This window comes from Juglans microcarpa x Juglans regia, chromosome 2D, assembly GCF_004785595.1.
Source record: "Juglans microcarpa x Juglans regia isolate MS1-56 chromosome 2D, Jm3101_v1.0, whole genome shotgun sequence".
NCBI classification, from domain to species: domain Eukaryota; kingdom Viridiplantae; phylum Streptophyta; class Magnoliopsida; order Fagales; family Juglandaceae; genus Juglans; species Juglans microcarpa x Juglans regia.
The window spans coordinates 42,108,847-42,125,295 of NC_054596.1; the positions used below are offsets into that span (position 1 = coordinate 42,108,847).

Genomic DNA, 16,449 nt, shown 5'->3' on the forward strand with positions numbered 1-16,449 from the left:
TTCATGATCGTCACGTCCCAATTTCTATAATATTAAAAAATAAGTGGGATTAGAAAAAGAATAACTCTCTTTCCATGCATGCATTTTATTACTCGAAGTGCTACATGAGCCGTAAAATAATTTTTTATAAAAATAAATTCAAAAATTAAATTGATATAATTTTATATGATATTTTAAATCTATTTTATAGTAAAAATTACTTTAAAATTTAACGTATCTCATATCAAACTATATCAATTTATAAAATATAAACGACAAAGATCGTAAAGAAACTTATATGATTAATTTATAAATACTATATATATATATATTGAGCAATAGCTAATGACATAATTAATTAGTATTACTTTCGAGACAAGAGCTAGCTGAAGTAAGCTGATCAATGCATGTCTAAATCACTGAGATAATTAAATAGGATTCAACCCATAATTTTGTACCACAAATATAAATTAAGTGGACGTACGTGGTACGTCATGAAACGAAGATTTTTACATGCATTATTTTAATTTTAAAAGATGTTGCGGCTAGCTTGAGCTATTTTTCTTTTTTTATTTACTTATTTATTTAATGCAATCCGTAAGGGAATCTTTTCCTTCTCTATTCAATGGGTCTGTGAATGAAAAGTAAGGAAATTAAGATCAAAGGTTCAACCAGAACAAACAATGTTTCCAACCCAGTCTATGGATAGGGTGCTCTGGATGCAACCTACAAGAGGGAGGATGCTGCAGGGAATGAGACTTATAGATTTGAAAGCTCTTTGAGCAGTGTCCAGCTCTAAAGTATCTTTTTGCATGGTAGGGATAATATACAGGGAATCTTTGATCTCTTGACAAGAAAGACATCTACGAACCACCAAAGATATTGTATGAGAGAAGGAAATCAAAAAATCACGCCGTATTAATGGCACCACTATCCGGGCTACACGTCACATTAATAATGTTGTCGCAGAGTCACACTATATTAAATGGTTCTGACACATGGAACAATACGAATGATGTAGACTCTATGGGAGGAGCAGACACGATCTGTCTCTCAGGCTTATAGTATAAATAACAGCTCACAGGTACAAGAATATAATTTCTAATCCTTGAATTCTTTTACTTATTTACAAACTTTCAAGAATACTTACTAACTTCACATCGGAGACTCTCCAACCTCAAGACCGCCCTCTCCTAGTTACCATCTTTCTCATCTTTTACAGACTCATTTCGAAAGATCTGAATTGTTAGAGTCTGGCTAAAAAATATGCGAAACACGATGTTAACGTAATTTATAATATCATCATCATTATTAATTATATTATTACTATTATTATTGTAATTACAATAATAATTACTATTATAAAAATTTTAAATTGACTACTGTACGTAGTTATTTTCATCCAGTTATAAACTGATATTCCAGCTAGATGGTCATGTATTGTTGAATCTAATTAATAAGCTAGATTCTTAACTGGGATTTTCACAACTAATTACCAGTACCCATAATGCATTTTTATGAGGAGAATGATCTTGGACATATATATATATATATATATATATATATATATAAATATATATATATATAAATCAAATTAATATATATAGTTTAAGTATGTAATCTTACATGTGGCGTGCAGCAACTCATGAGGCCGTTCTGATCAAGACTAGTACTACTTCAAGGACAAAAGTTATAAATTAGTAGCATCCTCCTTGTATTAGCCAAAGTTAAAAGTATATTTTTTATAAATATAAAAGAAATTTGACTTTTGACTATTTTATTTATATAAATTTATATATTAAAATAACTATTTTTTATTATATAACAATAAAATAATATAAGATAAATTTAGTTTTGATTATTCACATCAAATGTCTACATTGGATTATCTATTTATTCATTATATAATAATGAGTAACTAATAATTTTAAAAATATTTAATTTTTTTAATTTTATTATATTTCATTATTCTACCTATTATATATTAATTAATGATTATATTCTAATTAAATTAATATATCATTAACTCAAATTAATATATCAATTGTGATCAAATATGTGATAAAAAAAATAAAAAGAGAAATAATTGATAAAATATGTATGTAATGTATGTATAGTAACCTTTAAATTTGAAAATTTTTTTAAAAGTTACTGTAGCTAAATTAGTTAATCCAATATGAGTATATTTTATTTTTTAATAACTAAATACTCAATAAATTTAATTTTTAGCTAATTCATTAAGGATGTCTTACTTCTTCACTGAACAAAGATCATGCAGACAAGGATGGTCATCAAGAGTCGCGACTTTTGTAACACATATATATTATATGTTGTTTTAAATATTATTTTTATATATCATATATCATTTATTTAGTATAAAATATTAAGTATTTTGGCAATTTCAAACATGACACGATCTCAACCCATTGGAACAATAAAATATCAAAAGAACTAATATTTAATAATTATGATATTTCTCACCGATCTGATCAGTTTTTTCTTTTTTAATATAAGGACTAATTGACTAACATACATAGAAATAAGAAATAATATATATAGTTATAAAGTCTACAAATATCGCATATTTTTTTTATAACATGAGTAAATATGAGACTCGATTACGTTAAAAAATTAAATTTTTGATAATAAATTAGCCACTCCTTTTTAAAAAGAATGCACGACACATACATAACTAATAAATGTATCAACCATTACCAACAAACTTTGAAACCACTTTCAATACCAAAAACCTTTGAGACACATAAACTTGGATGCAAGGAGGACAGCTGAACTCATCATTGTTATCTGAAAATTTCCTCATAAACATCGATTAATACCCTCGCTAGCTCCATGCAGCTAGTTTCGTTTAGTTTATAAATCTATCTCAACTCATCTGAGCTTCTCATTCTAATTTTTTTAAATTTTAACATAATATATAATAAATAATTTAATTTTTTTAATCTCAAAATAATAATAATATTAAAAAATAATATTCTAATAATATTTTATTATTTCAATTCAACTCACTTTAACATATAAATACAGCCTAATTTTTAAGTTTTTTTTTTTTTTTTTTTTTTTTTTTTTTTTTTTTTTTTTATCTCAGCATGAAAAGTAGGCATCTCAATTATTGGTACTGTTTCTGACAGGTGGGGTTTTCAACTCTCCGCAACATGCAAATATTGATATTCTTCCGAGCCAAACAGCTTAATTAATAATTCAACACCAAAAAAAATCGTCCGAGTCACAAGAGTTTTTCCATCACATATATCCTGCAGATCAAGTAGTGGTACCGATCGATCTATTTTTGTCCTCTTCATCACATATATATTTGCTCGTGACTTTCTCACGGCCAGTACTACGTAGTACCTCTCTTGATTTTCAGTGATCTTAGTTAAACTAACTCGTATATATATATATATATATATATATATATATGTGCAATGTACGGACGTCTTGATCTGGGTGCAATATCAAGGAGTTAAGATGCATGCTTTGAATGGGACATTACGCTTTGGCATTTTCTCCGGGGACTACTTATATATATTAACGCTTATTACGTACGTATGCATGTTAACCTGATCTCTAGCTAAGATTCCGACGTTGCGTTTAGATAGTGAGACGATTTTACATATTCTATGAATAATAGTAAAAATTTAATGAAAAAATAATGATAAAATATTGAATATATAGTAGTAAATAGAAGTGAAAAGTGTGTGAAAAATAATAAAAAAAATAATAAATAGTAGTAGAATATTGATATTCAGAGAATACTGGTCTACTACTCAAACTAGTCCTAAATTAACAAAGTATATTTTTCGTGCACTGAGGATCATAATATTGACTTCTTTTTCTTGTTCTTTTTCACGCAAGCTGCATGCCCGCATTTATATAATATAGTACTGCGCGCATAGACCCTTTATGAACTTTGTCAATGGCAATATTAGTAGTACGTACGTATTGCTATATATATATATATATATATATATATATATATATATATATATATATATATAAAGGGTCAGCCACTCCAACAGGATGACATGATATATAGATGAGTACTGGAAAACATTATCGATGATCAGTAGTACTCCTATATATTGGCATGCATGCATGGTGTCAAATTGATGATGAGGATACTCATGATCATCATGACTGAGATCCAAGCTGCTAGCATAAAGATCAACAAGCTAGTGATCAAATTTGTTTTCTCTGTATTAATCGTTTTTGCTAAAAGACATGGGAGAGGTTCCTTTCAACTGCAGGACTCAAGCCCGGCTGGCCCCATGTTGTGACAGATTCCCGAATATAAATTTGGTAAGAAATGACAACTTATATTCGTATGCATCCTCCACGTACAAGCATGTCCAAAATGGCTCTTGGAAGCTGGCGGCCGGAGATCTGCAGAGAGACTAGAGTCTAGATCTAAGGACAACGTACAGTTTATCTATACTAATTAATTAAGAACACTACAATAATATATTTATTGAAGTTGTTTTTCTTTTTTCTTTTTTGTTTGAAGAAAACTAATGCGGATTTCACCGATCGATGAAAATACCTTATAAATTACGATAACAATATTGACAAATGTTGATCCCAAATTCCAATTATGATTAAGAATAGATAAAAAAATATATATACAAAAATCATGCTAATGATCCAAAAAAAAGAAACATAAATTAATATTAAAAAAAATGATAGTTACAATCATGACTCGTGAGTACATAAACATCACGTAATCACTTTAAAAAAAATAAATATATATGAGAACCACATGAATATATATATATACACACCACTGGGTTTTGATTTGCTTTGCATGACTGGATATGCCGCAATATTATTATTAGTGGAACAATGACATAAGAAGCACCTTATATATATATAATATATATATATATATACACGCATCCTAAGTTGTGCAAATATTACTACTTTTCCTTGCCCAAGGCGCTGCCAAAACAAAGTACGTGTTATTTCATATATATATATATATATATATATCAGATAATGATCATTTGGGTATACTTATCATGAAGAGACAGCTCGCTCTAAAGAATCAAATTCTGCTGAAACATATGCGGCAAGGAGTCATGTGAGCATGCAAGAATGCATGTCGCTTGCTTTGGGAGACCACATAATTTGTTGATATATCATGTACGTTCTCGAATTATGTGTGTAGCTTATGTTAGTGATCACATATATTATGGTCCTTAATTAATTCCACCAGATCAACCTCTTTTTCCTCTTGCATGTACTAGCTAGCTAGCTAGCTGTCTGATCTTTGAATTCCCGACCGAATCATGAGCCAAGACTTTATTGCACTCCAAACTTAGTCTATAAGGAAGAAAATGCTAGGTTTAACGTATAAATGTAACTGATTGAATTTTTAATTTTTTTTATTTAATAATTAAGGAAGTGAATATTAATAAATTAATTTTTTTTATTTTTTAAATAAATTTCAAACTCATGTGTAAAAAATAATTAAAAGAAAAGAGGAAAAAATGTAATATTTGTACTTATCGGTCCACTTTTTGGGTCAAATCATCGGTCTCAATAACACAATCTATCTATATAAATATTTATATTTGCGACGATGTTTTTCCATGTCTCTAGAACGTGTTTTTCTTGTGGGGATGGCGCATAATTCGAATCATGCTAGCTTGATGTCACAGATATAATATAAAGGGATATATATATATATATATATATATATATATATATATAAAAGATGGAGGTCCTAGCTAGGAATATTTCCAACAAAAATTCCTTTTAATTTTCTCACAAAATTAAATAGTGGTCAGAACGAAGAATGGACTTTTGTTCTAACTTCATTTTCACGAAACGGGCGAGATATTATTCCAAAGGCCGGACATTATACATATCTTTGTATATATTCATGAACACGATCAATTTAGATGATGAAATATGGTCCCTCAAGCCTTTTAGGACACGTGTCTCTTTGGCCGCCGCATGCCAAAGGGACATGCTTTAGCTAATTTGTAGTCAATATTCTAATAATTAATTTCTTTAATTTGTACATGTTTTCTTTTTCTTTCAATTAATAATTAGTGTTTTGCTATTTTGGTCAATATTGAATGTTAATTTCAAGCATCGGATCATCATGATCAGGTAAAAGTGAGTCCATGCCCAAGTTTTTGCCAATGGGCTCACGACTTTGAACGATTATTAGAGATATTTGCGACGATTTTGAATGTTGAAAAAACTTTTTTTTCTTGTAGTACCAAGTCTTCAACACAAAATTAACTCGAACTATATATATACACAAAACAATATTAATTATACTGTATGTGTACGTACATACGTACGTATATAGTTATTACAACGTTATGTTATTACCGTACTTGCCTTATGGAAAACAACATGTATAAAAACATCCATACATATGATTTGCCTGGACTTTGTATTTGTATATATGCAGGCATGGACGGACACATGCATGATGCAAATTATAGCAAAGGCCTAGCTTCCTCGATCCTAATTAACGACAACATTTTATTAATTCTAGTATACTGCATTAATATTAATGAATTAACCTACATTTATATATGATTCAAGAAATATTGACATATATATATATATATATATCATGCAGATAAGCTAGCTAGGGGATATATATATATATATATATATATAGCTAGCAGATCCATTGGAATATGTCCAAATTAATAGAAAAATTCATCCTTACTCAAAATTGAATATTCGGGTTTTTGTTCCCCGGGGAATTAGGATCTTATTCCTCAGAAGTTGGGATCAGGACATGCCAAGAGACAATATCTTTGTATATGATCAATCACTATATATATATATATATATATATATATATATATATATATTAATTTCAGATTTTTCTTTATTTTGATTTGGTCATATATGCATGCATGTTTTTTTATCCGATTCCTCGGCCTCTCCTTGTCGATCCTTTGTTTCTGGTCGTGGCCATGAAGTATATTTCAATCACTAGAAATGACCATTGATCTTTTTGGTTTTGGCACAAAAAGAATTATCCTTTTGGAGAATGACAGATCATATTAGTCCCTCAAGGATTACATGATGCTGCATATATGCACGATGCGTTCCCTTTGCATGGATGCTTTTTTATCAGATATGAGTCACAATCTTCAGACATCTGTCATCTATGCAGACACTTGTGCATGCATTAATATATATATATATATATATATATGTTTGTTGCTTATGCAGTTGTACGTGCAGATCTAATATTAGACTCTTTTGCTCACTTAAAAAGGCCCAACGACCATCCATCGTTACCCTGAAGCAGAAGCCCAGTTAATTGCAAACAGTACTTTAATATATATATATATATATATATATATATATATATTAAGTATTTAGAATTTTCCTATAATTATAATGGGTTTACAGCAAGTAATCATGTAAGTTCATGTCTTGAGGTATGAAGCAGAAAAGAGGAGAAAAAAAAAAAAAAATCATAAAAATTGATGTCATCAAGCGCATCAAATAATGGATTACAATGGATAAACCTCTCCTACAAACTTCGAAGAAGGGCGGAGGCCTCATCTTGCAAAACCTTCCAAGCTGCAGTGACATGCCTTTCTTCAGTCAATGGAGCTCCTACCGCAAAACGTAATATGTATTTACCTGAAAGAACCTGCATATAATGGATGTACACAACACAAGCAATGAACTCAACTCGTGCAATCATCAGACGGATGTAAATAAGTTTTTTTTTCCTCTCTACAGAAAGTAGAGGGGGAAAAAAAAAAAAACAAATTGAATGTCCAAGGAAGAAGAATAAGCTTACAGTGTGAGAAAGGAAAACTTTCCCAGTTGAGTTTACTGTGTCTAATAGGTGATGGTTCAGTTCATTCCCATGGTCTTTACTATTTTGAGAAGGAAGAAGGCGGAAACAAACTAATGAAAATATCCGAGGGGTAACAATCTGCACACGTCAATTTTGTCGACTAATTCATGACAATGTATGCAAAAATCAGGTAAGATATATCATAGAAAACTGCATAAATTAACGTTGAAATACTAATGAAGAATATATTGGGACAGTGCAAAAGAAAAGCAAATAATCTATAATGGGATCAAGGAAGTATATCAAATCAAACAAGTTTGTGAAGAATATGATCACCTCAAATCTAAGGTCTTGAGCAACAAGCACTTCAAATTGCTGAGCCAACTTGATGTGGTTTCTTATGTAGCATTGCAGATTTTCTATACCATATAGTTGCAACACCATCCACAGTTTCAATGATCTGGGAGCCAGTATATAGATTGCTAAGTAGGCATCATAAATGATTGAAACCGCTAAGGTTTTATGTGCGCGCATGCATTCACACGCTTTAGTTAAATGTATGAACTCCTTGAAAGAGTTTGGGCTAAAAATTACAAGGGGATAGTTCTTGACAGTTGCAATATTAAGTAATAGGTAAGAGGGCAATTAAAATAGCAGTATGAAGAGTTGCATAAAAAAAATATCAGCTATCAAACATGAGATTCTTTTCCAATTTTATTTAAAAGAAATATAATTACATATATTAGAAGTGAAAACAGGAAAATACATTAAAGAGGAAAATGGATAAAAGTTCAGGTTTGAATATTTTATATCTTATTATCCTATAACTCACAAATGTTTAATCATTCAAGAGTAGTTAAACAAAGAGCTGAACAGTTAATAGTCCACTAATTCCATTATATAGATAAATAGAACCTATAAATAGTGCTGCATTGAAAACGAAAGGGTCAAAGAGTTTCATATGATGCCTCTTAAAAGAGTGTACACGACACAATATTTTTCCCCCCTTTCTCAACCAATCCGCAGGCACAAATATATGTGGATACAAGGGTTATTATTCAGTGTTGTTCCTACCAAACAGGGTAACAAGCCAGAACTATATCGAATAAGATCATACAAGATGAATAGCAATTAAAGAAAAACATAAAACGTCTATTTTGAGGCAAAATGTTCACACCTAAACCGACGTCCAAGAGGAATTTGCCAATCTTTGTAATCCACAACCATGTTCGCCTGAGAGGCCTGGAATATCATTTTGCAGCATCAAACGTGGAAGTTAACAGATAAACAAATTTACCATATTGAAATATAATTTTAAACCATGTGGCAATCCCAAACCCAATTAGAAGTTTCAATTTCAAAAGGGTAGTGCCATACAGAGGGTCTTTCCAAGTTTCCGTTTGCACTATCTTATATTTATTCCCTCCCCAAACTCAGAAATAGAAAAGAAAAAAAGTAACGCTCTTGCATAAACCGAGACAACAAGCTAACAAGTGCCATACAGAGGGTCTTTCCAAGTTTCCACCATCTAATATTAATTCCCTCCCCAAACTCACAAATAGAAAAGAAAAAAAGAAAGGCTCTTGCATAAACTGAGACAAAATATGCCAGGTTCATTTAACTGACATGTAGTTTAAACTTTAGCTCACATGCCTTAAAATAAAAGGGAACTGAAGATTTCAGAAAATAAAACAAGACCCAGTTGATTAGATGTCATGATAAAATGAATTGAGAAAAAGGCTTCTAGAAAATCCTCCTCTTTAGGGACAACTTGAAAGTTGCCACCCTTAGCCTGTAGGCATGTCGAAAACCTTGGCATCATTAGATGGGCAATTCAAATTTTAGATGGCAACTCATATGCCAAGGACCATATTTAATTAAACACTAAGGGTGAACATATCAAGACCGTGAAAGAAACAGATTACTTTGTTCTTCAGATACTCTGGATTTGTAGACAGCGACTGAGCCAAGGCATTTCTGTCCTGTTGTCATGTAATGGACACAATCTATTATTTCATATATAACAAATCGGATTGAAAATCGCAAAAAAAAAAAAAAAAAAAAAAAAAGGCAATTACATCTGGCAACTTAGAACAAATTTCATGAGACTGACACCATTCTAATTAGAAAGGGTTTAGAAACAATAAACATTTAATGAAGGACTACTGGAATAACTGAGATGTAGATCGTTGTCAATGATTATTGTAATTTTTATTAGAATCAGTTTAATTATGCCATTATGAAACCAAATGTTGTGCACTGAATGTTTTATGATTTTATTTTTGGGAAAGATTTATTGTAAAAATCAAGCGACTTACAAAGCAAACACCAACCTCAGACCTAGCACGAACTCCGTTCCTACCTTCCAAAGAAGGGACTGGTAACCACCAACCAAGGATTCAACCATGTCTCACAATGCAAACATGTATCTGTTTGACTCACACACACACACACACACACACACAGAGTAACATTCAGGATTTGTCACCCAAGAATTACAGAAGTAAGTACCAACAAGAAAATTTAGATAAAGAAAGAATGTCCACATATACAGGCAGCATAATGAGCACAATTTGAAATAGGGGCATGGACTTCAGCTTTTAATGGTATGCACAAGTCTCTGATGGCATACCTTAATCCAAAGTGCTGAACAATCAAAATTTGTTAGAAACCATTTATGAGCATTCATGTTAAATGAGTCAGCTTCTTCAACACCATCAATGTAGTGGCGGTACTCCGGACATATACAGGCACTTCCAGCATATGCAGCATCCACGTGAAACCACATCCCATTGCTCTGCGTCAAAAGAACATGCATTGCAATGGTTAAATGTTTTGGTTTCAATTACACTTTATTGAATACAACATATCTGTTTTTTTTTAACGAGAATATAAATAACTTTTTCCTTGTAATCTCAACTTTCTCTTCACACCTCATCCATTTTGATTCCAGTCCAGGCCAAAATATTAGCAGAGCCCATGCATTACATCATTGAGCCACACACTTTTTAAGCCCACAGCACCATGGTAACTACTACACTCAAGTTCTATAAAAATCAACAGCGGAAGTGTTTGAAATAACATCTATATTTTCTCCTATTTCAAACTGCAATGGAAATTCAATTACATAGTCCAGAGTAAGTGGATAAAGCACATCAGATCAGTGGCTATAAATCCCTTCAATTATCAAGTAAAAGTTGAAGGATTTGAATCCAAAACAATAGTTTGTATGATATAAGAAGTTACAGTGCTTTAACCATATTTCCTTACTTCGTGCCTACTGCCTACCAAATCTCAAACTGGATTATTCCTAAATGGAATCCAGCTTAAGATAGGTAACAGAATTTATTACTGTAAACCTTGAGACTAATAACAATTGGCAACTAAAGACTTTGTCTTCGATTCAGAATCTGGATCACTTTTCTTGGCCGTGAGACTTTCTATTGACAAACTAAACCACAAGTTTAAGTATTTGACATTTGAAGTTGACCATTTATTTATCCACATTCAGTTGGCCTAAGGAGATTTATCTGTTCTTGTTGTCGGCTTTCTTAAGTTTCCTTCTATTCTTGTTAGAAACTGATATAGTGAGCAAAGAGGATTTCCTCATTTTCTCATCAGCTCAGTTAAACAGTTTACCTTAGCAATCTTTCCAAGTGGAAGCAAAGGATCAACAGCTGTTGATGAAGTAGTACCAACCTGCAAGTATAAATAGAAAGCTCAAACTTTCAGAATTTACCATGTTAATAATCATTTAACAACTACACTATACTGCTATAGTGACAAATTTATTATTAACACAATATTCAAATCAATATTTCACACACACACACACACACACAATCATTTAACAACTACACCATACTGCTATAGTAACGAATTTATTATTAACACTATTCAAATCAAAATTTCACACACACACACACACACACACCCTCTATCCTCGGCAAATAACACGAATAACAATTATTGTCCTGGATGTGGGTGGTACATCTTTTGTAACAAGTCTAAAAAGAACAAAGAAAATAAAAAAACCTAACAAGGAATATGTTCGTTCACCTACAATCAACACACGTAGATATTTCAGTAACAGATCATTGTTTGATTTAAGTGCCAGCTCATAAAATTTCTCAACTCATGATTGTGACAAAAAAAAATATTTTCCTTTCATCTCCAGCCTCCAAAAATTCCCCAGTCTAATGCATGATGAAATACTAGTAGTCAATCAAGATTTGCAAGAATTATAGTCTCATGAATGTTGTCACAAGTAATGGTGCAATTTTTTTTTTCGAATAAGTAAATAATGGTGCAAAATTATAACACCGTTGGCACTTGGCGGCAGTACAGAATTGAACAGCAATAAAAGAGAATTATTTTTTTCTTTTTGTGTCAGTAAAAGAAACACTTAATTCTTAATGGGGTAACGATTATAATCATGTTTAAGGTGCCAAAAGGAAGGGAGGGATTTCAAAATATGGCGTTAGGAAAAATAGAGCAGAGCTGAGAGGAAAAAAAAAATTATAAAAACATAAAGAAAGTAATATTTAAGTGTACTGATTCTTACTGTAGCACACAAGAAAAAGGGGATTAAACCGATGGCAATGTCATGTGCAATTGTTTCACAAAGTACATCAGGTGACAGGGCATAGTTGGAAGTAGAATCCGTTTCTAGCAACCTGCAATTTTCTGGCTGGATTCCTCCTATCTGTCATGAAAGAAACATTACAATCATAAAAAATGAAATAAAATTATTAGAATCAACATAAACATCAAACCATAACCGAGCAACGGAAAAAGAAATTACTAATTAGACAGCCATCATAATTGCAACTCAAAAAATTTTTTCATTGTTTCCTGGTATGTAGCAACTCAAAAGTTATAACTCCCTTGAGAATTTCCCACGGTTTTTGCCTCGAGCACTTCTCAGAAAAAAGATATAACAACTCACTGTAGTGGTTTCCATCATGTGCTTAATGCAATCATACAGGACAAGACAACTTGTTTAAGTTTTCTATCAATGTTCACAGCCCCAAAACAAGTATTATTTCCTTTCATATCTATTCTACCAAATATGTCAGCCTGTACGTAAGGAGAGGATGGAAGGGGTAGCAGCACTTTGGAAAAGAAGGGGCTTTGCTCAGAGTTACCTGACACGGGAAGAATCCAAAGAGATCAAACGAAAGAATTTGGTAGAATAACCATTCAGGAGAGAGAGAGAGACAGAGAGAGAATAATGATTGTAGTCATGTGGCAATAGCCAAACCCCCCAAACTTTGAGCTACCACCATCTATTATTTTAGTATCATAACCAAGTATTTTAAGATCCCAAGGAAGACTTTATGGCAATGAAAAGAGGAGAGAGCATCCTGCTCTGTGGATGCACAACGGATAACTAAACTACCCTTCCTGTCAAAAGAGATGGAACAAAAAATGGAGTGACAGCTAAGGATCATGCATCATATCAGAAAACAAAAAATGGAAATATTTTACTAACAGATGTATCCATCGTGAGAAATACAACATAGACTTGGTTATATGCCATCCTGCAAATTTTATTTATTATGTCTGTGTTAAAGATTTTAGCATATGGATTCAGGATCATGAATGATTGTCAGGAAGCATCCGTCATAAACAAATTAAAACTTTGCAAAAAGAATGTAAAAGAAAAAAGATCATGTAGATATCTCTGGACATTTATAGAGATACCTGGCAAGCCTTTTGTAGTGCAGAATGTGTTTGATCAGATGTGTATACCACAAGCTTTTCAAGAGCATTTTTGCCAACCGTCCTTAACATCTTGTCTCGAGCAGCCAATAGCACAACTAAAACAGCTTCACTTGCTGTGCCCTGTATCACTCCACCACCTTGTCCTACAACAAGATTCACCACATAATTCTAAGCTTCGCAAAGTAATTTCCCAAAAAAAAAATCAAAATCAAAATCCTTGTATGCATTAGTTTAGGTTTAAAATTAACTTTAAAAAGCAGTCTAAATGCAATCATAAAATAGAGTTGTAAACCTCATTCGGCCTTATTAATTTTTTTATTTTATTTTAAGTAATAAGTAGATTTTATTCATACGAATGAAATAGGCATAGCCTGTGTACACAGGAAGTATACAGAAGAACACCTAAATACATTCTAGGTTAAGGAAAGAAAGTCATGAACATTGTTTCCATCAAGTACAATGGCTGAAAACCAAAGCATTAAAGTGCGCATAAAATATCTGCCAAAAATATCACTTATTAATTTATTTGGAGACCATATCACTTCTCATTGATGTCGAGTCACTCCAAAAATAAAAAATCGAAAATCTGCCAAAAGAAAGACCCTTAACTTGTTCATTCACTAAGGTTTGAGAGATATTAATTATGAAATATGATCTTGTCCACAGCCATTGAATTACCCTAAAATTTGCTTAGAAGACAGACATTGGATCCTTTCAGCAATCTTCATAATTCTAAATTTAATAAACTACATACCATTCTCTCCACTCCAGCAATCCCGATTGTTCAATCTCAATGCATTTTTAGGGAAAAAATATTCAACCTCTCTGTCAACAATGGGAGAACTCGTCGTCTCTTACTTGTCTATATCAAGCAGAATAGATACAGAAATTTGACTAGAGAAATGAAGAAGAAGAATACGAATTGGGAGAGAGAAGGAGCTCTATCTTTACACTGAATTAACTCGTACCTCCTGAAAGGAAATCATCAGGCAGTTTAAGCAATTTAGCAAGCCAATCCAAAACTATCATTTCAAGCTCTGTTGCTGCAGGGGAAGTTATCCAACTGAAACCCACAATGTTAAGGCCAGCACTGAGCATTTCTCCTAAGAATCCGGCAATGCTGCTGTTAGATGGAAAATATGCAAAATAGTTTGGGCTTTGCCAATGGGTTACTCCGGGTAGTATCTTTGCTGAAATGTCTACAACCACAGAAAGAATTTGTCCATGAAAATGTCTTTACCATTTCTTTGACGGGTTGTGAGAGGGAAGTATAAATCACATTAGATATCTGACAACGCTAGTAAAACCCACATTGTATTTATCCAAACGTATTAGAAGAATAAGTGACGTACATAATCATGCTTTAATTATAAAAAGGAGAAAATTAAGTCGAGAGACTTCACCATTAAATATATCTTCCAATGACTCTGGGTGATTAGGCGCAGAATCTGGTAACATTCTACTAAGATAACCAGGCTGCATGGAAGGACCAAATTGTTGATACAAAAGGAAGAAGTTTCTATTAAACAACAAAAAAATTAGGCCCGAAATACAAAAAAAAGACTATATATAAACGAGGCAAAGCATTCACATCTTTAAATTTTGGCACCTATTTCGGATACTTGCACACAAAGGAAGAGAGATCATCATTACTATCAGAGATGCTGGATTTCCTCATAGCAGTAACTGGCTATCAATTCATATATATGCACCTAAAGAAAAATGAGAGAGAGCGAGAGAGGGACCGTAGAAAACCTCAACTTGGCTGAGAACTGGGAAGTTCTCAATGCTTTTGTAGTAATCAGCAATGAAATCCACCATCTTATGTGCATGCTCTCTGAGTTGGTCAGCATCCATTGGCCTTAGCCCACCATCCCTATGCTCAATCCACAATACCGACAAAACGAAGTGATCGGATAAACATAACATAAACAAACATGAGAAATGCAGTTACAGATACCCACAAAAGAAGAAAAACAAATGAAATAAGCACGCTCAATCAATAAAAAGAAAACCCCACGAATGAAATAGTCAAGTCCACACAAGGTAAAATTTTCAAAAAGTGAGCAAACCAACATAAAAAGTAGACATAATCGTGACTTACATTGTTTTTGGTGGAAAAGCTCGGAGTTTTGGGAAACAAATGATGAAGATGAAGAGTGGGGTCGAAGGACGAAGCAGGTTTAGAAGTGAAGTGATAGGACAATGGTAGGAGCTCTACCATGTGTTTTCACGTGTCTTTTTTTAAGTTATTTTTTATATAAATTTTTTAATAATTTTAAATATTTTTAAAAAATAAAAGAAATTTAGAATATCATTAAAAACACTTCCTTAATTAGAAAGTAAAAAAAAAATTTATTAAAAAATACTTCCTTAATCATGAAATAAAATAAAAAATTATAAAAAAATATTTTTTATTTTACTTCATGATTAAGAAAGTATTTTTTAATAATTTTTTTTGTATTTTTTCAAAATATTTAATATTGTTAAAAAAATCTATATAAAAACAGAACTAAGAAAAACACATAATAAAACACATGTAGCGGGAGCTCTAGCATCCGGCTAGTTGGCCATATAATAATCGTGAGTAGATAGCAGGCCAGTGGTGGCAACCGGCGAGTTACAAAACGGACTAACTCGATAAGTCACGATTAATAAATAAGTCAGTATGCATATATTTAATTTTGTATGCATATTTTTATTGTTAAGGTATAATATTAATATTCATATTGGATCTGTCCAAATTGCTGCCAAACCTTTAACAAGGAGAGGCATCGATGCATCCGTTCTGTTTTGTTTAAGGGATGCCAGATTCAATCATTTTGAAACAAGTATTTTCGGAATGATCCAATCGTCTTTAACGAACGGACCAGTCCATTTTAATTGTTATCCTGATTTAACTCTTGCTATTGATGATAATCATATTTCAAAATGTT

General features: G+C 32.0%; 1 protein-coding gene across 4 annotated transcripts; it reads right to left on the bottom strand.

Moving 5' to 3' along the window:
• Positions 1-7,294: 7,294 nt before the first annotated feature.
• Positions 7,295-16,094, bottom strand: LOC121250542 (tyrosine decarboxylase 2). Of its 4 annotated transcripts, XM_041149673.1 has the most exons (14): positions 16,071-16,094; positions 15,618-15,713; positions 15,269-15,389; positions 14,917-14,989; positions 14,482-14,712; positions 13,493-13,656; positions 12,351-12,491; positions 11,426-11,485; positions 10,419-10,583; positions 9,712-9,768; positions 8,964-9,028; positions 8,123-8,246; positions 7,787-7,924; positions 7,295-7,633 (listed from the first exon to the last, which is right to left on the bottom strand). In XM_041149673.1, coding segments are annotated over exons 2-14 (1,464 nt in total). In that variant the 5' UTR covers positions 15,620-15,713; positions 16,071-16,094; the 3' UTR covers positions 7,295-7,510. The 4 variants fall into 4 exon arrangements, with proteins under 4 accessions (XP_041005607.1, XP_041005608.1, XP_041005606.1 ...); XM_041149674.1 differs by lacking the exons at positions 15,618-15,713; positions 16,071-16,094 and having other exon boundaries at positions 14,482-14,583; positions 15,269-15,594; XM_041149672.1 differs by lacking the exons at positions 15,618-15,713; positions 16,071-16,094 and having other exon boundaries at positions 15,269-15,592.
• Positions 16,095-16,449: the final 355 nt, after the last annotated feature.